General features: G+C 45.5%; 1 protein-coding gene across 4 annotated transcripts in view; it reads right to left on the reverse strand.

Moving 5' to 3' along the window:
• Positions 1-26,589, reverse strand: part of HSF1 (heat shock transcription factor 1) — a 71,687-nt gene that overhangs the window by 35,304 nt on the left and 9,794 nt on the right. For all 4 annotated transcript variants that reach the window (XM_069780280.1, XM_069780282.1, XM_069780279.1 and 1 more), the window contains exons 2-4: positions 16,468-16,576; positions 10,544-10,680; positions 8,528-8,652 (exon numbers count right to left, since the gene is read on the reverse strand). In XM_069780280.1, coding sequence (XP_069636381.1) covers positions 8,528-8,652; positions 10,544-10,680; positions 16,468-16,576 — 371 coding nt within the window. The remainder of the gene's footprint in view (positions 1-8,527; positions 8,653-10,543; positions 10,681-16,467; positions 16,577-26,589) is intronic.

Here is a 26,589-nt window from a genome sequence, read left to right on the forward strand (position 1 = left end):
CAAAAGGCCAAGTTCTTGTGTCTGTTTAGATTTATTTTTGTCAAGAGAAATTTTAACTTTTAAATTCTGTTAGCAACTGGGGCCTTGTAAAAGCGGCGGGGCCTTGTAAACAGAGTCTGGTCAGGAGGAAGTGCTCTCAGCGTCCCATGGCAGAGCTCCGCGCGCTGAGCCAAAGCGAACACAATCCCTGAAGGAGACATGGAGAAAACCGATAAAAACAGGTGCAGACACCACGGCTAGCTTGCTGCTTTCAACAATCTGTTTAAAATTAAACTTACGGATACACTCGGGCTCCCAGCGGACTCGAGCAGAGCCGATGAATCACTGGGAAGTGACAGCCCCCCTGTCTCACCTTCCTGCCCCGCGCCTTGCACGAGGGCAGTAGCGCTTGGGAAAGCCGCAGGCAGGGGAGCACCGAGCGCGGGCGCTGCCGGGAGAGCCAGGTGCTAGCGGGCAGGCAGAGGTCTCCTTCCTCCCTGCAAAAGAGCTCGTCAGGGCAGATATTTCCAAATCAAGGGACAATGTCTCCATTGAGAGGGCTGGTTTGGTTTCACCACTGTCCTCACGCAGCCGGCGGTCAGGCTCATTTTGTTATGCTTGTAACGTTAGTAATTACTGCGACGCTTTTCCAGGGCAATGCCACAGCGGCGCAGAAATCCATTATCTACTATTCTACACCTACAGTAGATGCACACAGATAAAAAGAAGTCCAAGTGTTATCTTCTTGAGTTGTTTACGGTCCTAAAAGCCAAGCGTGCTACCACACCTAAGGTTAAGCTAAACCACTCTCCTTACAGAGCTGCAGGCGGGTCTCAAGAGATGAGGAATTACAGAAAGACACCGATAGAACTGGAGCTGGGAAAGAACATTATATTCAGATAAATGTTGCTGAGTACCTGACAGCTAGTAAGGCACCGCAAGAGCCAGCTTTAATTGCAATTGTCAGTTTAAAATCTAAACAGTTCCAAGCTAAAAAGCCCAGAAGAAAACATTTGGCTTAGATGAGTCACAGCTTCAGAAGCTAAGAAAGCAGAACGGAAGCCAAGAGAAACTGCAGAAATTCTAGGTCAGTAACCTGCTCAAAATTTAGTGTAATTAATAACCACTCTTTGCTTGAAGATATCTCTGGAAGGCAACGGCCTCCCAGCTGACGGGACGGTGTTCAAGCGGATGCCGTTCCCCCTTGCTGAGGCTGGGGTTCCTATCCTTTCTCCCGCAGTGGTTTCTGATGACTTTCCAATTTTAAAATACTAGAAGATAAAAGCAATCAGAAATAGAAAAGATACTAACAGTAACGCTTTTAACACAAAACATCTCATGCGAGAAAAAGCATACTGGCTGTTGTTAAATTAAGCATTTAAGTTACGCAGTACCCTTTAATATCAAAAGATGACTTACTACAGTCAACCTGTTAATAATGGTTCTAGCAAAGCCTCAGCACCGATAAGAAACTGCTGATGGTGCTGCAGAGTAAAAAGCAATACTTTCCAACGCCATTCCCAAATACCAGCACAAAGAAGTTACGAGAAGACGTTAAGTAACCAATGCTTAAGCTGGGCAGTAATTATGTTGACCCTGGAGGGAAAGAGAGCAAGAGTTGTATAACAATGTCCAGCCAAAGCCGTTAGCCTTGGTGCTCCAGCTCCGGCAAGGCTTGCAGCATTAGCTGGTCACATCTGGTCTTTGCTTTTGGAAAAACCAAGCGTCTTTCAGCTGCTGTGATCCCCGACATGACCGTGCGATGTCAGGCTGCAGGAATGCCAGGCTGCACGGTGACAGTTCCAAAGAATCACTTCTACACCAGACTTGCATGAGATACCGTGATTTAGAGAATAGGAAAATGAAAGGGATGTGTTAGCATGAGCTGTCTGAAGTAGAGTACAAAACTGAAAGCAAAATTCAAGGCCTCACTGTGACTTACTTAATCTACGCAGAACTGCCTGAAGGGGTTGTCTTCACATGCTCCAATAAATTTCACTTCATGATAAACAGGAAAAAAAATCAGCAAAGGAAGTAATTTTCAGATGGTTAACTATCTGAAAAAAGCAGCTGAGAATAACAGAGGAGCTTAACCAAGCACAGTGATGCACTTGCAACCTCAACTCCAGATCCCCCTTCAGCTAGCAGGAGCGGATGAAAGCTCTGCTACAGCACCGCTGCCAGAACGAAAGGCGACTCCTTGTTTCTTCAGCAAGAGGCGAGGGACCCTCAGGCTTTAAGTTCCCCAGAATGAGAAGATTTGCTCTTTTTGCACATCTTTCTCCACGAGGTAACTAGAAGGACAAAGGAATCGTGATGCAATGTGACCCTTAACTCCAAAAGCCAGGAAGGCGGGAGGCCACAAAGACCATTAAAATCTTCCCTAAAGCTCCCAGTCATTTCAGACTCTTGTTTCACCTGTAGCTTGCTTGCACTTTTTTTTTTTTTTTAAAAAAAAAAACAACCACAAAACCAAAGCCACCCCCCCCCCCCCCCAAACCTCCCCAAAACCCCAAACCCAAAGCAAAAACCCCAACTCTCCAGAGGCCCATCAAGTACCTGGAAGAAGACAAGGGACTTCTGTTTTCCAGGAGAAGCAAAAAACCCCACTCTAAAACTAACCCCCCTCCCAATATGTCAAACTAAGAGCACAGAAGTGCAGATTAACCGAACCTAAACAGGTGAAATTCCCCTGCGTTCCAGGGAAGTTATGTCCTCGCTCACAAAACCTCAGCCCCTCGGGAGCACTATCCAGTTCTGCTGAAGGAGCTGCTGACAAGGAAGAATAAATATTTTCACATCCAAAGTTCAGTTTATCTACTTTTCATCATTTGCTGCCAGTGTTAGAGACTGACAGCAAATTATCCAGACACGCATTATTACATGACAGCGGAGATGTGTTTGACTGTATTCCTGAGCCTTTCAGGCAGACTTTTTGAGCTAAGCTGTGTCAATATGAGAAGATTTGAGAAGGTCTGTTCACAGCTGTGCAATAAAAAGACATTTACTAGGAGCATTATATTGGATGTGCCAAAGATGATATCCAATTCAAACCAGTAAAAACCCCCAGAACAGCTTTTCCTCTACTAGCTTCAACCCATATGCATTTTCAATATGTTCTAAAGATCTTACTTCGACAGAAGACAAGCCGTGACTGTAAACCTTTTTTTATGCCAACAAAGCAGCTTAATATAAATTACACCTGGTGTGTTTAGCGAAAGCGGAGCCCCCTCCCCTGATCAAAATACACCTTTAGACAGAAAAAAAATAATTAAGAATGGAGTGTTTCAGGCACTAAGAAATAGCTTTATGCTTCTGGCAACCTCATCCCTTTGGAGATGACTGTCACTGTTTCAGGTAATACAAACCAGTTGTAATTTCCCACCATAACCATGTAGACACATCTCAATAGATGCACGAGGCAGATGGAACACTTCTGTGCTCAGCCTCGGTCAGACGTCAGAGCCCTTTGCTGGAGGAGTATGATCGAGCAGATGAAGAGCTGGACTACAGACCCTCTTTCAGCTGCTACCTGCCCACCCGTATAACAGGAACAACTCCCCGTTTCCACTGGTGACTCCGCATGGAATCCAGCAGAATGTCACAGGAGCGACTCTCAGGCTGTGGCTAAAGCGCAGGTCTCCTCTGCAGCTGAGCAAGTCTACTCAGATCCAAGTTCAACAGGGAGAACAAAGTCACATTTACAGTCAGCTCATGTTAGTGCCTACTAACATACTCTCTGTTCAAGGGGAAAAGTCTTGGAATTGGATTCCTCAAAAATCTGTAAGATGGGAACAGGTCTGTTGGTGAGGGGGGAGGAGAAGAGCACTAGCAAGACACCAGACACTGAAATCTTTCCAGAGCATACTTTGTGGCATCAGATTTTCAAGCCAAAAAAAACCCCAGAACACTGGGCTCATCTGGTCTGTAAAGCACAAGCCGTAGCACTTACATGCGTTCGCTCCTGCTTCAAGTCCAATAGCTGTGCTGAAATGGAGAATCTTGAATTCACATTTTCAGCGGTGAAGAAATCAACCACAGCCTTCCATACATTATTCAAATACTTCTTTTCACTTAAGAGCACAGACCTTATTGCTAGTCTAATTTTGACTATTTTCACCTGTCACCGCACGAAAAAGACTCAAGCTACCGTTCCTCGGGCTGGAGTTACCTCCAGAGGTGCATGCACATCAGCATTCACTCACCTTCCTTTTTCAGTAAAGAAAGCTGAGCTCCTCCAGTCACTCGTTACTCAGCAAGTTTCCCATCGCTTCAGTCATTCCTGTTTCTGTTCCTGAAGTTTGCTCACTGATTCAGCATTCTTACACTGCTGACACAAGACCTCGACACACTCCTGTGGTTGTGACCAGACTACGTCTTTACAAAGTCAATAGTTAACCGAGATCCCCTACGTATAACCATTACTATCAAAAGAGAATGTATGCAGGACCTTTCGGTCCCATTGCAAGCTCATTTTCAGAGTTACTGCTCTTCATTCATAGTAACCTTGCACTTTGCCAAACAAAAATACGCTGTTTTTATAGCAAAATTAACCTGTTTCTAACTCACAGTTGAAACCACTCAGACCTTCAGGTGAAGTTCACTTCACACAATGTAACTTCAGGTAATCCGCTCGGGCGTTTGAACGCTTGGGAGCTGCTTCTAGAAGCTGGGCTGTGCAAGACCAGCGTGAGGAAGTTTGAACCACGCTGTGTATTTCTGTGCAGAAAAACCTCAGGAGGTCAGTGTTATTAAAGTCCTCCCTCAAAGACCAACACGCACCAGTTTGTTTGACAGCTGGCCTCCTCCTTACCAAGTCCGAGCCTGCCGCAGTCTGAAATGGGCTTTTTTTCCGTTCCCTGACCACCGGTGGGTGCACAGCACTAGCCATCAGTGGTTTTTCTGCATTAACGGCTGATGAAGCAGCAGGCCTGTCTGGAAGTTCTACGTCGCGACTGAAGTCTTTTCCATCTTGCGTGGACACAAACAGTTCCCATATTGAGCCATTAACGTGTTTCAAGCCTCCGCGCTGGAGGATTAAAAGCCATTATTCCCACAGAATTTGCAAGAGACCTCTGCACACTTTGTGGTGCGGTTAAGGCAGGAATCCAGTGGGATTCTGGCTGCTGCCAGCTGCAGTGATTCAGTGAGAAGCGGCACCACAATAGGCACAAGTTGAAGGTCTTAACCCACACCATTTCAGCTATGAAATGATGGTAGCTGAGCAGGTGCTAGAGGAGGTTGACTGTTGCCACTGGTGTGGAGAAGGGGAAGAAGAACCTGGAATAACCCTGCTGTGGAGATGCAACCTGATGCGAACCAGCAGGCCCTCAAGAGCATTCCATAAACTTGTCAAGAAAACAAGTGACAATGATGTGATGGTACGAACCAGCTGATGCTTTGAAGCACGCCACCGATCCAGAACTAGGAAGGCTAATCTTAAGTGAATTGGATGTATTATTATTCAAGAAGCAAGGAAATAATTTTTAACCACAAGTTCCTGAGAAAATGAAGACTTGAAACATGGCTTGCAAACTCCACCCTCCCAAAAAGGAACAGCAATCTAAGTATATGGATCCAGTACTAATAATGGAGACGGGAAAAATTAAAGGTAATGAAACACAGAGTCAAAAGCTGTGTTTACTGAGAGATGTGAAGAACCTGCAGAAGACCGAAAAAAACCAGTTACTAATGGCTGTGATGGATGGAGAAGTAGCCAGGAAGAATGGAACACATTAAACCAAGAAAAGGTTACCATGCTATTACAAGCTACAGAGAGCTTGCAGCTGGATATTCCAACCCAGAGCCCGTACAGCACTTGCTCACTCGGGTAAGTCCCCCCACGCAGCTCAGCTCAGCAGCCTGTCCAGGCTGAGGAATGAGGGTCCCATCGCCCCGCTCCTCTGCTCCCAGACCTGCTAAGGAACCTGCCCCTCCGCTCACTAGTCCCCCACTTCTTTTTGTTGGATGTTTTCTGTTGTGCTGGCAATCAGACCAGCTCTTGTGGCAGAGTACCAGAGCCACGGCACGGTACGGAGCGGGAGCACATGCGCAGCAGCCGGTACGGTGAAGGGCAGCAGCTCTTTTGGGGAGCAGGCGGCTGCTGGGCTGGCTCAGCTGGGACTGCACTTCTTCCAGGCAGCAGTCTCAAACGAAGACCTGCTAATAGGCAGTTGCGCAGCACTCGTAGTTCACACAAATTGTTTAATTTTGATTGTCTTACAGGAGCCTATTTACCTGATAAGCTTTCAAAGAAGTACAAAACACATTTCTTATTAATTGGTCAATAACTATCTTCCTGGAAGGAGGGGGAAAGCTTTGCTGCTTTGAGGGAGGTTCTCAGTTCTCTGCTATCAGTAGAGCTCAAAGTACTGCTGTAGGCACTCCACCTAGTGGTTTAGAGACCATTTATAATTAATAATGCTAATGTTTGCTTTAGCAAGAGCCAACAGAGCAGCCAGAATGCAGCCTAGAGACCTATAATGCATTTGTGAACGCTCTCATCCTTAACGCAGGGGTACAAGCCTAGACGATCTCAAAACATGCCACGGGACTGCAGAAGCCACGGAAATTTAGATGAGCACCGTGTGGTGGGAGCAGAAGACTGGCAGCTGGGTTGAAGATGGCTCTTAATGTTGCTTGTTCTTCCTGCAAGGGACAGAAAACAAACGTGCAAAAGCAGAAGCCTCCCACACGAACTTGTCATAACGGCTGGGACTAGAGCTGCCAAAAGACACGACGCATCACAGCGAGTGGCAAACTAATTGTTTTAGGCAGCTGATTGCTTTTCCAGGAAAGTGGAAAAAAATGGCTTCCAATCCGGGGACACACAAGTTTACCCTGTTGTGGATTTAACAGCGGGTTCATTACTAATGAGCCATCTGATATAACTTGTACAATTGCTGGCAGACTAATGAAGATTTTGCTGGCTACACGCGTGTTGAGTATGCTTCGTTAAGGTAGCTTTTTGGTCATTCAAGGTTGGCTGCACATGAGTTTTTCATTCAAAGCCATGCTAGGCAAGTCACTTAGTTCACTTGAAAGGGAAAAGAGAAAGAGTCACCTCTGCTGTCTACAGACCCACAAAACTGCAGTATTGATAACAGTGCACAAATCTTTTACTCGCCACCATTTACCAACAGGTCAGAAAGACAATCTACTTTTCTTTCTCCCCTTGCAAAGAGCCTGAGGAGAAGCACAGCCTAGATATAAGGCTGGGCACTCACACTGGGGCAAATCAGAATATGAAGAGAATCATCTAGAATGACCTAGGAGACGAAGCAGGTTGTCTCCCCTCCCATGAACACCAGAGGTGCTAGAGAAGTGATCTGCAAGCAGAAGATATAGTAATGAAATCCAAGAAAAGGGAGGCTTTGGAACACAGCGTGGAGGAAGTATTATTCCACTATGAAACTGTCCCTTCAAAAGCCCCCACCCTGCTTTCCTGCTTCATCCAGCAAGAATGGAGGGCTGCTTGCTCCATTTTCCATAAGACCCAGAAGCAAATTCCTTAGAAACAATGGCAGAGATGAAGAAGCTAGGCGTAAAATAAAATTCACAGATATATGATTCATTCCACTTTGTGGAGAGGTAAACAAGGGGGGGGGGGGGGGGGGGAGCTTTAAACCAAGATTTATAAAGATGCCTAAGGAAATCAGACCCCCAGACCCCCATATTCCTTGGACTCAACAGGTATGTAAACTTAAAAGGCAACTTTAAGAACCTCAGTGCAAGTCTTACAACTGGCAGATTATACACAGATCCTGCTATCTGGGAGGGCAGCCAGTTCCTGGTGCATCACTTAAAAGATTCTGACTAGGTGACGTTAACTAAATTCTTCTGCATGACCAGCACGGGAAAAAGTCACGTAAGGGTGAGCAACAGTGCCCTGATCATCTCTAAAGGTAAGGCAGTGTTTATCAGCGGGACTCAAGATCACCCATTTTGCCTCCCAACCCAACAGCAAATACTGGGTGAGCAGTATCCGGTGAGAATTTAACCGGGTGCAATTAAGAAGTCAAGAGCCTGGAGTAAGAATACAGTATTAGAACAGAAGTTATCCCAACTGACTTGAATACCCTGGTGCAGTGTAAGACAAGACAGAATAGTTGTGTTTTGCTGGACAAAAAAAATCACAATGGAAACACCCAGCACCACACACTGACTGAAATTTCAGATTGTAACCCTCGTGGCAGTGAAGGAAGTTCCCGAAGTCTTCACAGCCTTTCCAACTGATACCTCAAAGCAGAGCTGTACTCCAAAGAAGCTCTACACTGTGTTTGGGGTCACGGGTCTGGTTGCTGTGACACCAGGTCTTTAATGGGTTTTAATTGTGTTCAGAAGGCCCCTCCACCACCCCCTTCTTGCCCTAAGCAGAAAGCTTCTTAAAGCCCAGGCTATACTCTTGAGACAAATGGAAGCTGGAACAGAGAGCAAGCAAGCAGCAGCCAGCCTTCTCTCAGATAAGGTCTTAAAAATAATGTGTTCAGGAAAGAAATCATGGGCAAACTCTCCTGCATTTTCTGCCACCCCCTCCCCACATACATACTGCTTCATGGCTATCAGCTTGGAGTCCATGCTCTCCTGCTTTCCTTTCATCACCTGGATGTCAGTCAGTAACTTGGTTACATTGTCTTGCCGAACCTTTATATCCTCATTCTTTATACTGGATACCTGGAGACAGAAAGGAAGATGTCAGTGATGTTTCCTTCCTACAAAATGGTTATTTAAGCTTCAAAGTTGATACTGCATATAATTTATCTTGCCCCTCTAGACCAACCGCTGCATTCACACCTGAGTGCACCATGTCAAGGGACTAAAACCAGTCACCTACAAAGCAAGTTTTTTGCAAGCATATTGCTATATGAAAACATCAAATTCTGTCGCAGCCTTAAAAAAAAAATAATCTTTTTGGATCAGAAATACAGTGCTCAGGTAAAAGCGAAGGCCTGCACCAGACCTGTTTGCCTACGCAAACCTTCAGATAGGCAATGGGCCAAGACATTCATTCTTATCTATGACAATCCTAAAACTAAAACTTAGCAGTCACAAAGACCAGGAAGCACATTTGTACTTAAGATAGGAAACAAACATTTGCCTCACGCACTTTCAAAAGTCTCTGCTGCGTGCAGTGAACTGAATATCGGTCTTAGCAATTAAGAAAGTCATTAGCTGGTCTGAGAAAGAAAATCAGGAGAAAAAGGGCAGATGAGCTCACTGCAGCAGAGAGGCCTGCAGGCGGAACGGTAAGCCTCTTCCAGAGATCCCTGAGCAGCAGCCGGTCGCTTGACATCCTCATCATTTCCACTACAAGTGTTAAAGCAGCTGAGGAGAAGATTCTGAGCAGACGATTTTATTTTTCTGATAAAATACTCATGAGAAATGACACCTAGACATGTTTCACAAGAGCTGTACCACGTGAGAAGTCTATGAATCTGCCAACCGTTATAGGGGTTAACACATCTCACCTATTCAATAGCAGCTTCTCTCCACTTCACTTGCCAGCAGGTCATATATCTTTAAGATCTCTTTACATCCTTCTAACGCGTTTGCCCACTGTGAAAATGTCTAGAGGAACTAAATGCCTCAGTGAAAATGGCACTTACGGTTATTTGAGAGCACCCTGGGATAGGCAGAAGAGTGAGCTACTCTCTCTACACATTGCTTTGATTAATATTTCGAGAAGAATGACAAAAACATGTTTCTCCAGCCCACACTTCAGGACTAATAAATTAGCCTGCAAAATTCATAAGCATTTTTGGAACTCCTGATACCAACTGTTGCTATACCACGACTTCAGTACATGTACTGCAATTCTGTATTTCAAGAAATGGGGGCAGTTGTAAAGCAGCACATCTGTGAGTTTAAAGGGAAAATGATAAGTTTATAATTGGGATATGCTGGACGTTAACACATTTAAGATAATTCAGGTATCTTATCCTTCCTTTTCCTCCTGCCACTACTACATCTAACATATCTCCATGTGTCTGTGTGTGTACACTTTGTATGTATGTATTTTTCATTCCTTGAAGCATTTTAAGTAAAGACTGCAGCTCAACTAGTGATCACTCTCCCTCCTACTGAAAGGTACAATTGCTCTTCAGTCTCTCCAGAGAACACAGTAAACTTCCCTCCACCAAGCCAAATTCAAACAGATGCTACTTGTCCAGAAAAACAGGAAAAAATATAGTGACCCTTTTTACTGAACTCAGAAACAATTTGGTTTGCAAGGCCAGAGTGCTGGCTCTTTAATGGTGGTGGTGTGGGAGAGAGGAAGTCTCAAGCAGTGCTATAATGAACCTAATGCTGAAAACATTGAGAAAAAGACCCAGAACCAAAGGGACTGGTACCAAGAACCTGAAGCCAGCTGATTAGCAGGATGGCACTGCAGCTTGTAACTGGGTGAGAGGGTAGAGACAACCAGAAGAACTGCTGGCATAAAACAATAACCAAGGACGCCAATGCCCCTCAACCCTTAGAGCACACTGGTGCTTTTCGGACTAATCCTCTGTTTTTAAACAGTTTATCTAGAGCTTGTCCCGAAATATCTGTTGCATAAACTTACGCTGGTTACTTTCCTCTTGATGTTCTCCAGGAGGTGTTCCTGGCCTCGGATGAAGTACGGATGCTGGAATTCAGTATCATCTTTCTCTGGCTTCACCAATCCTCCCTGCTCAATGTGGACAACCTTTCGAAAGCCATCTGAAAATCAAAGGGGAGATAATTGGAGAAAAGCTTAACAGGCTAAATATGAACTTGAGAAAGCAGAAACTAGCACAAGTCACCCTTGTTAGTTTAAACACCCAGCGCTCCATCACTGTGGTACTGCATTCTAACAAATCTCATCCTAAAAATGCTATGTGGAATGAGGAACCCCTCCTTAAATTGACAGACCTTCAGACAGAGGCTTATGCTGATCCTCTGAACAGCAAGTGGTATGAGTCCTCTCCGGCCACCAAACCCTTGTTTCTCCTTGTTTCTCCCCAGGAGCAGAGCCAGGCCATTCAGCTACCTGACCGGAGCAACAGCTTGACACAGACGGCTGAGAAGAGTGGGATCCACTTCTACATCCTAGAATCGTTTTGAAAAACACCTTTCGCTGCTCCCACAAGACCAAGCTACGCCGATGGTTGGCTGATAGCATAGGTCAGCAAGAAGAAAGGCTGAAATTACTGGAACTACACCAAGAGTCTCCAATTAACCTCCCCATTTCCTGATAAAAGCCCCTCATTCACAGGGAGCTGACCTGTTACATGAGTAAACAGCACCTTGCCTTGCCTTTTCAATGCAGAGCAAGATAAGGAAAGACACGTATTTCAACAAAACTTCTTTCAACAATACTGCCAAAAAGAGATTCAAACATTCAGCACACGCTCCAGGCAATCCCAGAGGGCTTATGTTTTATTTATTCAGGGAATAAAATGGTTTCTGAGAGCAATTAGCAACGTACTCAGCAACATACATGATGCAGATGAAGCGCCGCTGCCGCCTATCATCTCACAGACTAATGAAAATAGGAACACCTTGGAGACAAAACCACGCAAGTGCCCATCAGCACACAACGGGAGATGAGTTATTACTGCATTTAACTGAACTCCCAAGCCCCTCCATTCTCCATTTCAGTGCCTTCTCACAGCAGCACATATTATCTCCCCCTACAAGCCCATGATGCAGGCTGCTGTAGCCAGCACACCTATAATAAATTTGCACATTCCAGGGCACTGTAGGCACCCTGATCCTTAACCTGAAAGGAAGGAGGAATTTTCTTATAGTAAAGGAGACCCCACGGCACAGAAGGTAAACAAATGACTTCCCAAAGGCTTCTGAGCCTTTCCAGAACACTTCTTCATAAGCGAGCTGTACAACACTACTAGGACAGAGCTGACAATCTCTGCAAACAGGGTTACTAGTCCAGAAGCAGACAATCAAGTTGACAATCTACTCGCCTTAATACTAAGACTTAAAATTCTTTTTTTAACCAGTCTGCTCCACCTTAAGAAATATAAATCCACAGCATTTTTCTCATTCTAACATGTGGCAATTAAAAACATCCTGGCTCCAAACAATTCCCCAGAACTACAGCGACAGGCACCACTTTTGTCATCCCCGCAGCAACACAACTGTCTGGTGAGGGTGACGGTGCAATTCCTCTGCTGCATAGGGAAGGGAGAGGCACGGCACGCTGGAAAGCGCTTCCGCAACAGTTCAGGCAGAAGTTATGCACCAAAGTCTTCAGATGTACTTAAAACACCTAAAAGCCACTCAAGAACAGAGTGTAGTGCATCAAAGTATTTCTGGATCTCAGCATTTCTGTAAACCGCTAGGATAAATCAAGAGTGTTATTTAAGTTGCTCAGACCACAGCTGTGGTTAAAAAAAAAAGCTTCCTGCACTTGCAGCAGAAAGTGATTTAGAGAAATTACACGTTATTGTAGTGATATTAGCCAGTTTTCGGTTATTCAAGTCATCCTTAAAAACTAAAGGCCCCGGTCACAAAGCACAGAATGTGCCCCACAGCTATTCAAAGAGCTGGTGTTGAAAGGTAATGAAAATGTCATCCTTTCTAATAACATTGGAATGCTCTCTGCAGCCCACATCTGGAGCATTAAAGTTAATCCCTGATATAACCTCCACGTGAGAGGTGTATGAAAGGCATCCTTTATGTTGCTGCCTATCACAAGAACCCGCAGCCAAAACGTAAATGCAGATCTGTGTGCGCGGGGAGGAAGCCGAGCAGACTGCCGTGAAGCAATGTCTCTGGGATAATCCCAGAATGTTCCTGTTAGCTGGCAGGAAAGAGCAGCTACAAACGCACCCATCAATCTCGGAGCATTTACACAGGCAGGCAGTTCTCGATTTCCTTGCACATCCGAAGGGTAAGAGAAGGATTACGCAGTATAAGTTTGGAAAACCAGGAAGGGGGGAGCATGGAGAAAAAGAATATTGTTTGATTAGTAGAGGACAGGGAACTAGTAGCACAGAGATACTTGGTCAGAACAGTGAAAGCTTTGGGCAGTGCTCCATCTGTGTACCCAACCTGAAACACCAACTTGGATTCAGTTTGCTCACACAGCAACCAGAGCAGGAGTAAAGGAGTCCCTAGGCAAAATTTCCACCCGAGCTCACAGCAGATCCCTTTTTTTTGCCTGTAGGTGTGCCCAGAAAGGTGACCAAGGCTCAGCACACACTGTGAAACACCAGTTCTGGAGAATTTCATAACCCTCTCTCAGGTTTTGCATAGGGATCCACAGCCTGACAGCTAGCTCAGAGGCACTCTTCACGTTACTGGACTATTGACCCAGTCAGGATAACGAACCTGTGAACAGGTAACACAGAAATATACAATTATGCTAAAAGTGAAGTGATTTGAGAAAAATGCAACAACAACTGCACAGCTGTACTAGAAGCTAACGAAGCAAATCCCCCAAAACAAAGCGTAGAAAATCATGTTCCATTTTGGGCACCCTTCTCTTTATTACATGTCCTTTAGCAATCCCTGCTCTTCAAGCAAACACGCCAAGCAGTGTAGGGACAAACTCTGAATTTACTTTCAAGTTTGGACATACATCTACCATATCACTCAACTCTAAAATAAATTGAAATCCTCAAACTGCCACCAATCACACGCTAAGAAATCTGTTTTATAATTCAAGTAAATCAAAGCCTCTGTAACACAGATTGGGAAGAATGGGATCTATGTTAAAAAACAGATTAAGCATAGGAAAAAAGTTATAAACACCTGAATATGGAAGTTACATTTACTCATTTTCTAGTGCAAGACGTGAAGCCTAGCTTTCCGTCGTCTCAATACTGTATCATGCTATCATGGTAGTGTAACTGAACGTATCAGAAAGATCCCAAAGTCTGGTTGAGGGCAGGAATTCTGTTTGGAGAACCCGACTCTTGAGGTCTGAAAAAAAAATCTCAGTTCCATTTCTGATCAGAACAGATTTGGTTTTTGGGTTTTTTTTGTGGTTTTTTTTTTTCTCCCCCCCCCCCCCCCCGAAGTATTGAACCACTTGGGAAAGGTGTTGTTAGAAAGAAGTTTCAGTCCTGTCTTAGCTTGGTCTTGGAGATTTATTACTTCTTTCTCCCCCCTTTTTAAAAGAACACCTTATCACTCAGATGTGCTTTTGTCCGATCACCTAATTCTGTTCCAGCTCTATCTCCGCTATTGAAAGGAGGAGCTGACACCCGGAATGATGTTAATCCCCCTGCCCTCCCCTGCCCTTTTAACATTACATACGGTGAGGGGGAACAGACCAGACAGCTTGCTTTCTTCTTCTTATTCCCCAGTTGCAGCAGCGTCTGTTGGACAGGCAGCCTTTACCTTATTTGACAAGCTAATGCTCAGGTTGATCCTATTCCAAAGCATTCCAGGACATGCAAGTACTAAAGACACCTGCAGACATGTGCTTTGGAGGGAAGTATCGCCCTCCTCCCTCCAAATGCAAGTCAGATGTGGTGACAGGACAGACAAGAGAAGTGCAGCTGGAGAGGTCACTGCTTGGGCTGGGAAGCAAAGCTGCTGAAGGAGCCTGTCCCTCTGCAGGGTGACCTGCCACCCCCCGCCTGCAGACAGGAGCTGAGCCTTCCTACCTGTCCTCCAGCAAAAGAAACAGCAAGGAAGGTGAAAAGCACCGATTAGCGATATTCTGGAGTCCTCATTCTCCTGGCAGGATTTGGTGTTTTGGGCATACCTCTCCTCAACGGTGATGGGAAGTGGAGTATTCCCTAGTTCTCTGGGAACTCTTGACCCTTCTCAGAGCTATGAAAGCAGGTGCCACTTTTCACGTACAAATGTGTGTAAGTAAAAAAACTCCAAAACCAAAAACCGAACCAAAACAAACCAGGAAGACAAGAAAAGGTCACGTAAAACCAAGTTAATTTTCTTCCATGATGGTATAGCAAGCTTTATCAACAGAAAAGCAGCAGACATCCCAATCAAAGCATGACATCCTCAAAGCAGGAAAATCAGCAAGGTGAAACTGATATAATGTGGGCGTAAACCCAACAGAAAAAGCCTTATTTAGGGAGCAGTTAGCAAAATATATTGTAGTGCGTGGTCTAAGAGTGTGGGCCCAGTCCTATCCAGCATCTTCATTAATGGCATGAAGGACTGAATAGAGCATGTTTGCTAAACTGGCTGATAAGACGCAGCTGGGAAGAGCTGCAAGTATGTTGAAAGACATGACTGCAATTCAAAGTAATTTTGGCAAGAGGAATGAAAGTCACTACTGACAAACACAAGGTACAACTCTGAGGCAGGAGTAAAACCAAAGAAATATGGGAGGGAAAACCACTGGGTAGATAGTAGCTCAAGAGAAGATAATGCGAGCGCTGTAGTGGATCGTGAACTGAACATAAATTCAATGTCATACTGCTGAGGAAAAGGCCAATGCCATAATGCGACGTACATAAAAGTATTGCCTTCAAGACACACGAATTACTCTTTTTATTCTATCCAGTGATACACCCAATGTTGGCTACTGCAATTCAACAAAGAGATGGAACAAAATCAGTTGAGAAAGGAATGCAAATGATTAAAGGCTGGAAAACAACCTAAAAGAACTAAAAAAGCAGGCTGTTTACTCTGAAGAGAAAAAAAAAGAAAAAAGAGAGGACTGAAGAGAGATATCAAGTTTTCAAAGACACAAAGGCTGATGCAAAGGGAAAAGGAATAAATAAATCTCTTTATATCCACAGCAGATAGGAAAGAAGTGGAGGATTTAAACTGTAGCTGGGATGGTTTGGGTTAGACATTCAGCAATCAACTCCACTGCTTCACTATCCTTATATCAACAGCATTTCCTTGAAGAGCTTATGGAATCTTTATTACTGGAGGCTTGGAAAAAATAGGTTTGATGCAAAGTCATCAGGAACAACACAGAGGTAGTTGATCCTGCCTTGAAGCAGAGAATTGGACTAAATGATTTTGAGGTCCCTCCAGCCCTATTCCGCTACAGTTCTATGATTCTTTATTTATTTTTTTAAATAATTGCTGTTTAGTAGAGCAAGTTCAGTCAATGCCTGCTCTACATGACGCTGGCAGCAACATCCCCTCAAGAAAGCGAGCAGAAAATGAACAAGTCACATGGGGTGGGCCTGCCTCATGGGAGCATTCCAGAGGAGGTCCTCCTCCATGACACAGGATGGCAGAGTGCCATCGAAAACGCTAACGATGGGCGAACACACGGAAAGCATTCAGAACTCCTGCGCTAACAATCGGGGAATTTCAGGATAATAGAACTCTGGGAGTCTGAAGTTGTTTATATCTAGCAGAAGTTTTCAGTTTTAAAAGTTGTTACTCCTTTCAGCAGAGGCCAAGCTTAAAACTACCACTTGGTCCCCAAAAACGGAGTGATCGCAAAGCTAGCAAATACTCTCAACTCAATGAAATGTTCCCTACGTTAAACCTGGGCAGAAGACAGAAACCTTATTTCGGGACAAACTTTACACTTTGCACCCGAGCTGCCCAGAAGATACTTACACATATTGAGCTGCCGTACAAAGCTGGCCATGTTGTTGTGTTTGAAGTATTTTGGAAGCACCTCCTTGGCAAATTGGCCTTGGTCAAACACATGGAAGCTGCTTCCACTCTGTCAAAAAAAACAAAACAAAATGAAACATTATCAACCACTGTTACACAGAAAGAGAGAAGCCCACCTGCCCCTTCATTTCACAAATATAAATTCTGCATTGCTGTGGGTGAAATCAGTAACGGCCCCATATCTTGGAGTCCCTCAACTGCAGGTAATAACGTAGTTTATTAGCTTTGTTTGAAGCTGTTACCATCTGACCAACGCAAGCTCCCATCAATACAGCTCAGAGGGACCCCAACGTCCTTCAGCTCCCGGTGCAGTTCGCATTTAGCACATCACTGCATCTCAGCTGAGCCAGGGTAACTGCCCACGGAGCCTTCTTGGCCAAAATCACATTTCCTTGCACTCAGCCCAGAACAACAACATGCATCCGTCAGTTATCGAGAACAGGCAGACAGCCGATAACTCTTTACGCTGTGATCAAGCTGCTAATGTGGAGGAACCAGCAGAGCACAACTCCCCAGAGACTTAAAAAAGCAACCCAGGAGGTTAAGCAGGCTACAAAGATTAAACCTCGGTTTGCAAAACTACAAATCTATTAATTCCCCAAGTTGTCCCAATTAAGTTGTTTTTGTATCTACAGCAACAGCCAACGATCTTCCGAGCAAATTAAGACAACTAGACTAGTCTGATTTTCAACATCAACATCTGCAAACAAACGAAGACAATTCTGCGTCCTGCCAGCCTCGGGCAGCGCGCCGTGCCCATGCAGACACAGCAGACGAGGTCCGGAACAGCTGAAAGCAACACATGCTGTTGCTGGCAGAGCGAGAGCAGCACTGACTAATGAGTTTTAATTTTGCACTGCGACTGATAAACATTTTCTACATGTTGATTTAAAAAGTAGGAATAAGTAGGAGACAGGAGGAAGCGTTCCTGCCCCTCTAAACCCTGAGGTACTTCTGCTGTTGGATTTTGGAAAACAAGTTATCACCAACAGAACAGTGCATGCCAAGAATAATAAGTTATTTTGACTACTATAACTATCTTGACTAGTAGTCAGGATTACATTTCAGCCACTTAGCTTTCAGGTCTGTGGTGCTGTTTTATCAAGTATGGTTTCTATTACCCTTCTGGCACGCTGAGCAGGAATTATACTGTCAACATAAGCATCTGCAAAACAGCAAAAGAAGGGATTTTCATTCTGGCAAAGGGAAACAAGAACGCCGAATGCATTTTTACAACCCGGATTTTCTTCCACGACGAAGTCCTGCTCCCACTCCATCCTCCTGCTAATACGGTCCCACGTATCACCAGCACACAGCGCTGGCAGAGCACCAGAGGAGAGCCAAGCCCAACAAGATACTCGCAAGTCATTGCACGGCCATGAAGCAATCAGACTTTTTAGCTCAAAAGAAAAGCGGCAGGCCAGGCCAGACCACCCACACGACAGCAGAGGGACGGTGCCTCCAGAACTCCAAAGTCCCCCCAAATTCACGAGTGACCCAACGAAAAGACCTTCACAAGCAGGGGCTGCTGCTTCCATATTAAACGAGGTCTTGCTGCACAAGGTCAGAAGAGCCCCCTCGCCCGTCACTGTGCTCCAAATTCCACTCTTGTCAGACAGCTAAACACCACCAGTGTCTGCAGATCTCTCCAAGTCCCAGCAAGAACCTCCTGGGAAAAGATGAGGCCAAGGTCTTCTGAACTGACTTAAGAGTATCAGACCCAACATCCACGAGATGATTTTCAGACAGGCATGTCTTACTTTTAAAGTTACTGGGCAAATTCAATGCAGCATTAATCCTAAAGAATTAAGACTACTATTAAAAAAAAAAAGGCAAAAAACCCCCCACCACCCTAAAACAGACCACAGAAGATTCTGCCTGCCAATAACAAAACCAGGTAAGGGTTTATTAAAAGTTGACAGTTTGGGGTTTTTGGATGAGTTTCATTACTCGTTCAGATGATTCACCTGCGTTTCAGTGTTTGTCTTCATTTCCTTTACTCTTTATCCAATACTTACGAGTACTCTGAGTTGATTCTAATAGCAAAAAATGCAATAGATGGCAATGAAGGAAGGAAGCGCACACTAGCCATCTCCTAATGATGGCAACCCACAATAAATAAGACATCTTTGAGTCCCATTCCAAGGTTTTTTGTTTTGCTGGAGTTGCTCCACTCCAGAGTTCTTGCTTTTTTGCCCCCTAAGGATAAACAAGTTTGCTGGTGGTCTTCTCTGGTCATTCGCTGTACATCAATGCATCCAAAATACTCTGCTTCCTTTATCTACGTCCAGATCCCCCAGCCTGCCTCCCCACCTGACTTCTCCTGCCCAGCCTTGTGAATTTTCCCAGGTTTAGCTACTCCACAGGAGTCTATCCATGCTGCTAACAAGCATAACAGGTTTTCCTCTATTTTCATAGGAGGATAGCCATTATGTCCATCAACTTCAAGGAGTTTCACCCAAGTCTCAACGCAGTACCTGTTCCTTCCAAGGAAGCGGGGAGGAAGAGGGACCTGAAGACAGGCTGCTTTACAACCTGGATTTGTTGCATCACACTGGTGTTTTCCTTCATAACATTGTTTCTTATCCTAAAATTTATATTTTTAACACTGTACCACTTAAGCATTTATCTCTGCAATTATGAGAAACACTCCCATTTCCAGACTGCTGATGGCTGGCTTATGCATGTTTTCTTGCATCACACCAACTACCTTTCACTTAACCAGCTCTTCTCCGTTCCTGGCGTTAGTCCACACATGTCCAACACACGGCTACGGCTGCTGACAGCAGCTGCTGCTGCAAAGTGGTAGAAGACTTGAGAGTAAGCTGGAAGGGCAGGGGTCTAAGATATGTAAGAAGTTTACAGGGAAACCAACCTGAATTAAATTGTCTGTAAGTGACAGGATTATTTGCACAGTTAGGACTAAATCAACCCTGCACAAGCGTTAACCAAATTCTGCCTCATTTCTATCATCCCAGTTCTCAAGGTCGTCTGGTTTCTTCTGCACGGCATCTCAAACCTTCGCTGTGTTAACAAAGCCCAACAGTGTTTTGTGAAAATTTTCTCAACACATCTTCTGTGCCAAAGCCATTATAAAAACCACATTCAGAAAGACTGTTCCAAGATTTGATCTTTGAGCAGCTCTGCCATGACCTCTCTCCAGACTGGAGCCACCCTCCAAAAAATAACTGTTGTCTCTGCTTTATCCAGTCCCTCCCCCACAATTCTTGTATTAATCCTCACCTTCTGCACTTTCATTTATGATTTTCCATGCAGCAGAGTATCAAATGCTTTGCAGAAGTCCAGACACATTAGATCTGCCCCAATTCCTTTATCCAGAAAAGGATTTCATGTCCAGAGGAGAGGTGAGGAGGTACAATCAGTTGTTGTTAAGTCTATGTTCTATTTTATCCCATTTCCATTTACTTTTATGACTTTAGTTATTCTCCTCTTCAGAATCGTTTCCAAAGCACTTCAAACCATGAGGGTCAGACTAGTTAGTCATTAACGCTCCTCTTAAAATCAAATAGCTTATAAAAATGAGACTAAGCATCTTTCTTGGGGTGACTTCTCATGCTGCAGCAAGGGGATGAGAGGCCTCCTGTTCTAAATCCCACTTCTCCCTCACGGTTAGGGGATGCAAACACAAGGATCTCAGCTCCCAGGACTGGAAGAAGTGCCCCCCCAAGCTGAAATTCACCTCTTGACACTCACCTGCTTTGCCTGCTGGAACCACACTTGGGTGTTAACGATGTGACCCAACAGGACAGCGCAGTGGTTGGACCATTTCCCAGCAGTTATGGGGTTTGTTGAAAGGGAAGAAACAATGCAGGTGGATCTCTCCACATGGCATTGCAAAAGTTCTGACAGTAAATGAAATACAGCTTATCTTGCGTAATTTCGGTATACTTTTACCTTGACGTGTGCCAAGTCCGGTTCAGACAGCATCAAACATTTTAGCACAGATCAGGTTGTTTTGTCAAAAGCCTCAGCTTTCCCTAAGAGGGGGACAACATGAAGTCAAAATGACTCATGTAACACTAGACATTTTCAACCTGTTGGCCAGCACCATACTCCCTCCCAGTCTAGACGGGCTCTGACCACCCACTGCATACTCCAGGTCTCCACATCTGCACTGGCACCCTTCTGCTCTTCCCATTCTCCTTCTGCAAAGTCTCACAGGCTTGAGACACCATTTCTTCTTCTGATGGACAAAGAAAGGAGGTGCCCCCAAAGGATTTTCTGAAACTTATGCTGGGGAAGAAAAGTCAGTTGATTAGGGAAAGTGGCCGAGTTTAGGGTTGGTGTAGAAAAGTCTCCTTCCTAGTCCCGGCGGTGCTTCCAAGCCACCACATGCTACTTGCTTCTCTCCCTGCTGCCTACACATGCTCTGCAGCAGGACGTTCAACAAAAACACTCAATGACCGTTTCAGAATTAAGATTGCAGAAGGGCACTTGTGTTTAGCAAACATCTTTTCACTCTGTTTACAGAAGTGATAGTAGTTCTACAATGCAATAAACTGCTCAAACTTTGCTGTTAATCAATTCTTGACGGCACTGAATGGCTGACGCTAAGGGGTGTCCTGGTTTTGGCAGCAGCAGAGTTAATTTTCTTTCTAATAGCTGGTATAGTGTTATGTCTTGGATTCAGTATGAGAAGAATGTCGATAACACTGATGTTTTCAGTTGTTGCCCAGTAGTGTTTAGACTATGTCAAGGATTTTTCAGCTTCTCATGCCCAGCCAGCATCAAGGCTGGAGGGGCAAAAGAAATTGGGAGGGGACACAGCCGGGACAGCTGACCCAAACTGGCCAAAGGAATATTCCATACCAGGTGACGGCTGCGTGGTGCTTAGCTGCTGGCTGGGGTTAAACCACGACAAGGGGCCAAAAATTACAGAATGGGACTGAGGATGAAGGCTGCAAGCCTTTTCACATACAGTTACAAGTAGAGCCATAAATCTGAAAACATTAAAGCTGGGCACAGGTAAGACCCCTCTGCAGCCTTCCCTTCAGAAGCATCACCAGCCTCCGGCCCCAGAGCTGCCCCGAACCCTCCCAACCCCTCCAGCTCCTGATACAGTCCTACAGTTTCAGAGGTTTCACACCAAAATTTTGCTCTGTACCTTCTGCTCCATCCCCCAGACCATACTATTTACTATCTACGATGACGACCTGAATGTCCAGAGTAATCCTTTAGCATGCCTCCTCTTGCTGCCCCTCTCTGAAGAGTCGGGTTTTCCTCTTACCACCTTCAAGTGAATCCATCAGGAATGGTTGGGCAGTTTTACCAGCACAGCAGCTGTGAGCAGCAGCGTTCAGAACTGTGACCCATCCAAAAACCAGCTGCTGAAAAGCTATCTTCTCTTCCAACGGACAGTCCTGATCATCTATCTTGCTTCTGCCTTTCCATCCTCCATGCTATACATAGAACTCAGAGACACTGGACAGTATACATTTAAGTACTTGCGGGCATTCCCTCCTCCCCCATCAAACTAATCTGAGGAATCCCTTCACTCTGCCCTGTTGCTAACCACCACATCTTCCAGCTCCTCTGCAGATAATGGGCTAGAAATTACATGGGCCAACAGTTCTCCATCTATCATCATCAGTAGGCAGGCCCCAGTTCGAAAACTTCTAAAAGAACCAGCAAAGTGATTTTTCAATATTCATTATTTCTGATTGATGTACTGCTGAACACAATTTTTTTTTTTCCAAAATAATAGAAAATCAGAAAGTTTAAAAGAAGTGCTGCAGTCATGCCCAGGTGAGCTGGAAGCTCTGATAACCGTGACCGCTCTGAAGCCCAACACGAAGCTGGCTTCAGCTCAGAGCACCGCAGAAGCTGGATCACTTACCACTGGATCAAGAAAGAAAGAAAAACTCATTTCTAAAGTATAATTTAAGATCTTCTACATATTTGGACATTCAGTTTATAAGAGACTTAAGTCTGTGAAATAAGCAGGAAAATCCAGGAAAACACTGCCTTTAGAGCAACAAATAAAAGGTTCAATACTATTTCCCAACATCTGACACGCCAGACCTATTTTGAAAATGGAATTACTGATCCCTACAGTGCAAACGTCACTGCGCAGCGAAATCATCCAGATGGGAGGGACAGCAGCAAAACCATGACTTAGCATAAAAAACCAAGTAATGTTATCAGTCTTACAAAGTCACACCAGAAAATGAAATCCTTACAAAATGAAAGCCGATCAACTATGGAAGATATTTAAAAAAAAAAGGATGACAATATTAGCGTTTATTTTAAAAACTTAAATGTTCAAATTTCTGAGGCTAGCATGAGATTTGACAATTCTCAAACTCCAGTTTAAATCTGATCATTACAATTATGAAAACTTCTATAGCTATCATCTGAGATATTTAAAAAACAAACAAACAAACAAGAACCCCCCCCAGGAACTTTCTGGCTCCACCACTGTTGAGAGCAAGATTAACCCCATGAAATTCTCTTATGTCCCAGCAATGAAGATTAACTAGACATTGCTCATGCCTCTCCAACAATAGAGTAGTACTTTGTTTAAGCTTTGGAAACCCGGGAATTAGAAAAATTTACCTGTTTCTTTCACCTTCCACCCTAAAGACGAGACACATTATGAAGCAGCTCCAACTCAGAGCACTCCAGCCCCACGATGGCTATCTTTTACTTAAAAACATTTAGTCCCAGATGCACAGCAGGCTGTGGGGCTCCAGCCTGCGAGCAGGATAACTCACTGCCCCTTCCACTCAGGTACCACCTTACCAATCTTAAAATACTGCGTGTGATCTGCAAGGGTTCGGGCTTTGCTTCCCAGGCAGCTCAGCCCTTAGACACGCTGTGCTTGGCCACCTTGCCGCAGATCGGGGGCCTCGGGGGCAGATGGACATGAACTTCCCAGACGGATGCTGCTGGAGGCAGCTTGCCTTCCCTGGCTCCTTCTTAGACCAGGCGTCCTGGATGCTGCTGGAGCTGCCGTCAAACCCGGGTCGTGGAAGCAGCTCGGGAAGAGCTCCAGCAAATGGACACGTTGGGAGGGGAGGGAGAGAGGGAAGGGGAGAAGGAAGCCATCTACAGCCACAGGACCACCAACAGGACACAACAAACCCGTTCACTAGCACAGCAAAAGCACAGACTACACGACCGCAGCCTCAGGCATCGGTGCCAGCGTGGCAGGATCCAAACTGGCTCAGGAGCTTTCATCCCTTCAGGTTACTCAGCGTTTGTACGCGTCAAGTGCCAACTAAGAAGCTCGACCAAACCAAAGCACCTGAAGGCTTAGGTAGCAGCGCGCTTGTTGCCTGCCTAAAGCAGCCAGAGCTGACGGAATGGGTTTCCCTGGGCTTCTCGAGGGATGTACGCACAATTTCAGAGATTAATAAGCATTTGGATAAAATGCACGGTGGTGGGGCCAGAGAAGACTCGCAGTTTTCTGGGTGTCATGAATCCCACTCTGAAACGCGTATTCCTCCTGTTGCAAACACAGCAACTTTTGTGAGAAACCTGAAGAAATTGTGAGAAATTCAGCTCCTGGAGCCGGGCACTAACTGCTCCATCTGACCACAACAAAAGCAGTTTGTCGTGCTGGCCCTGGCTGTGTAGAAGACCTGGGGGTCCTGGCAGGCAGAGCCAAGCACGCCGGCAGCGTGCCCTCGCAAGAGGGAAGGGGCCAACAGCACCCTGGGCTGCATGAATCAGCACCCTGGGCCAGGCGGGAGCGCAGCCAGTGGATCACGGGAAGGGATTATCCCCCTCTACACAGCATCCGCTAAATACTGCCCGGACAGCGTGTAGAATCTTGGGTCCCAATACCACAAAGACATGGATCAACTGGAGCAAATTCAGCAGGTCAGTGATTGAGCAGTAGTGATGGGGCTGCAGCTCTTGCCTGGACAGGGGAGGCTGAGGGAGGAGGGCTTGTTCAGCCTGGGGAAGAGACTGCTTCGAGGTGTCGGGGAGCAGCGAGGACCAGCAGGTCTAAGGGAAGGAGAGACAGGAGCAGAGCCCAGTCGGAAGGCAAGGCACAAGCATCACCTACAAGGGGCTGCAATACAGAGGAGCAAGTTTGGGTCAGGATCAGAGCAACCTGGTCTGAGCCCACAGCAGATCCTGCTCTGAGCCGCAGCTGGGACAAGAGACCACCAGAAGTCCCTGTTCACCTAAATTATTCCAGGACTTAAGTTTTTTGTCTAGTTAGTTTTAACTAGGAGCAGTTCCCCAGCATAGTTACACGTGCAGCCCCACAACCCTGTGTTGGTACAAGGGTAGGTACAAACACTGCTTTGAGCAGAAATGCTGACTTAAAGGAAAATGAACTGGCCTCATTTTCCAGTAGATGCGACTGCTGAAAGACACACCTTTTAACGCACAAAAAATAAACCTTTCTGCTATCAGCAGCTGACCTACCGTTTAGAAGATGCCTTCCGTACATAGTTAAAAGGGGGAGACCCACCTGACACCTGCAGCACTGCTGCCGTAGGCAGCATTGGACTGGGAAGCATTTATACCCAGCTGGGCTGAAGATGGTTGGGAAGTTGCTAGACCCAAGCAGCAAGAACCAAAGTGACACAATTAGAAGTATCTCTCACCACGTGCTAAGAACTGTCAAGTTTATCACACTTACACTTTCATAAGAACTAATCTGGAGCTGAACTGTGTCCAAGTGTGCCTGCACTGGGGCTACCGAAGTGCTGAGCGTGTCCGCAATGAAAGCCAGCCTTCGTGTGACCTTCCACACAACTCATCAGTACGCTACCTTGGGTGACTGTGCCTGCTGCTAGACACAGCACACCATCCTCGTACAGCTGCTGGAGAGGCAAGGCCACACAGTAATGCCTATCCTTGCTAATACTTAGACGCTCTTGGCTAGAAATACAAAAATTCCGTGTGTGAAGTCGATACCAAGCGTGGCAGCAGAAGCTGGCCATTCCAATGAAGGAACTGGAGGTCCTGGATCCGAGGTACTTGCAACAGCTGGCACAGCTGGTTAGCATGCTAGTTGAGGTCTATGCACATCGTCATATTTAGTTTCAGGGTGGGATAAGGCAGGATGAGCAGAACCTCTGCATCAGTGTGCTGCAACCAAAAATTCATCCTCCCTCCCCTTCCCCTTGATCTCAACTGTATGCTCTCATCACCTTGCACAGACCATGATGCTCCACAGATTCCACTCGCTTTCTTCCGCAAGACCTGATCCAACTTGCTAATTCAGCAGCAGAAACCTTACAGCGGTTTCCTGTGAGGCCAGACAGCTCACAGAACCATAGAATATCTCAAGTTGGAAGGGACCCATAAGGAGCTGAGCCGGTTCATAGCCCATCCGACAAGCACTGGAGACAGGACAAGGAGGGGCTCATCACTACGCTGGCTCAGCTGCTCAAGAAACCGTGCTGTTACAATCACTGAATTTCAGCAATACAGGCTGCATGTGACAAACCCAGACCTCCGTGGCCATGTGTTCACCTCTGCAGGAAACAGTTTACAGACTCTTCATGCCACATTTGGGAAACAAGTCATTTAATTCTAGGAAAGAAATTCTCCTTCCCTACCACTGTACAGAAAGAGCATGTGCTGGTGTTGATTGCGCACAAGCTACGTTCAGTCACGGCACTATTTCCAGCTTCGGCGCGATGAAAAGAGAATCTTGCTCCAGTCCAAAAATCTAAACAAGTCGCCATTTCCAGCATGGAGATTTGAAATTTGACTTTTTGAAGGCTGACTTTTCATAAAGCTCAGCTACACCACTGTTAGACACCTGTCACCACCTGGGTTCTGACTACATTCCTCCTGTGTGCACAGAATGGCGTGGAAGAGACGAGCTTTAGCTTACAAGAGAAAATCCAAACAAATCTGTAAGGTGCTGACAATCTTATATACAAGGGGACTTAATGCAAGCAATCTCCAAGGTGAAACTTCACCAGTTTACCCAGAGTTCAGACACCAGCAGAGCAGGAAGGAAGTTTTCTGACAGATAGTTAAAAGCACACTCCACCAGAAAATCCTCTGCCGAGTGCTCAGCACTGGAAAACCGAGGTCAAAGCTGGTGATCAACACCTTCTAGCAACT

The sequence above is a fragment of the Haliaeetus albicilla genome, chromosome 3, assembly GCF_947461875.1.
Source record: "Haliaeetus albicilla chromosome 3, bHalAlb1.1, whole genome shotgun sequence".
Lineage (NCBI taxonomy): Eukaryota > Metazoa > Chordata > Aves > Accipitriformes > Accipitridae > Haliaeetus > Haliaeetus albicilla.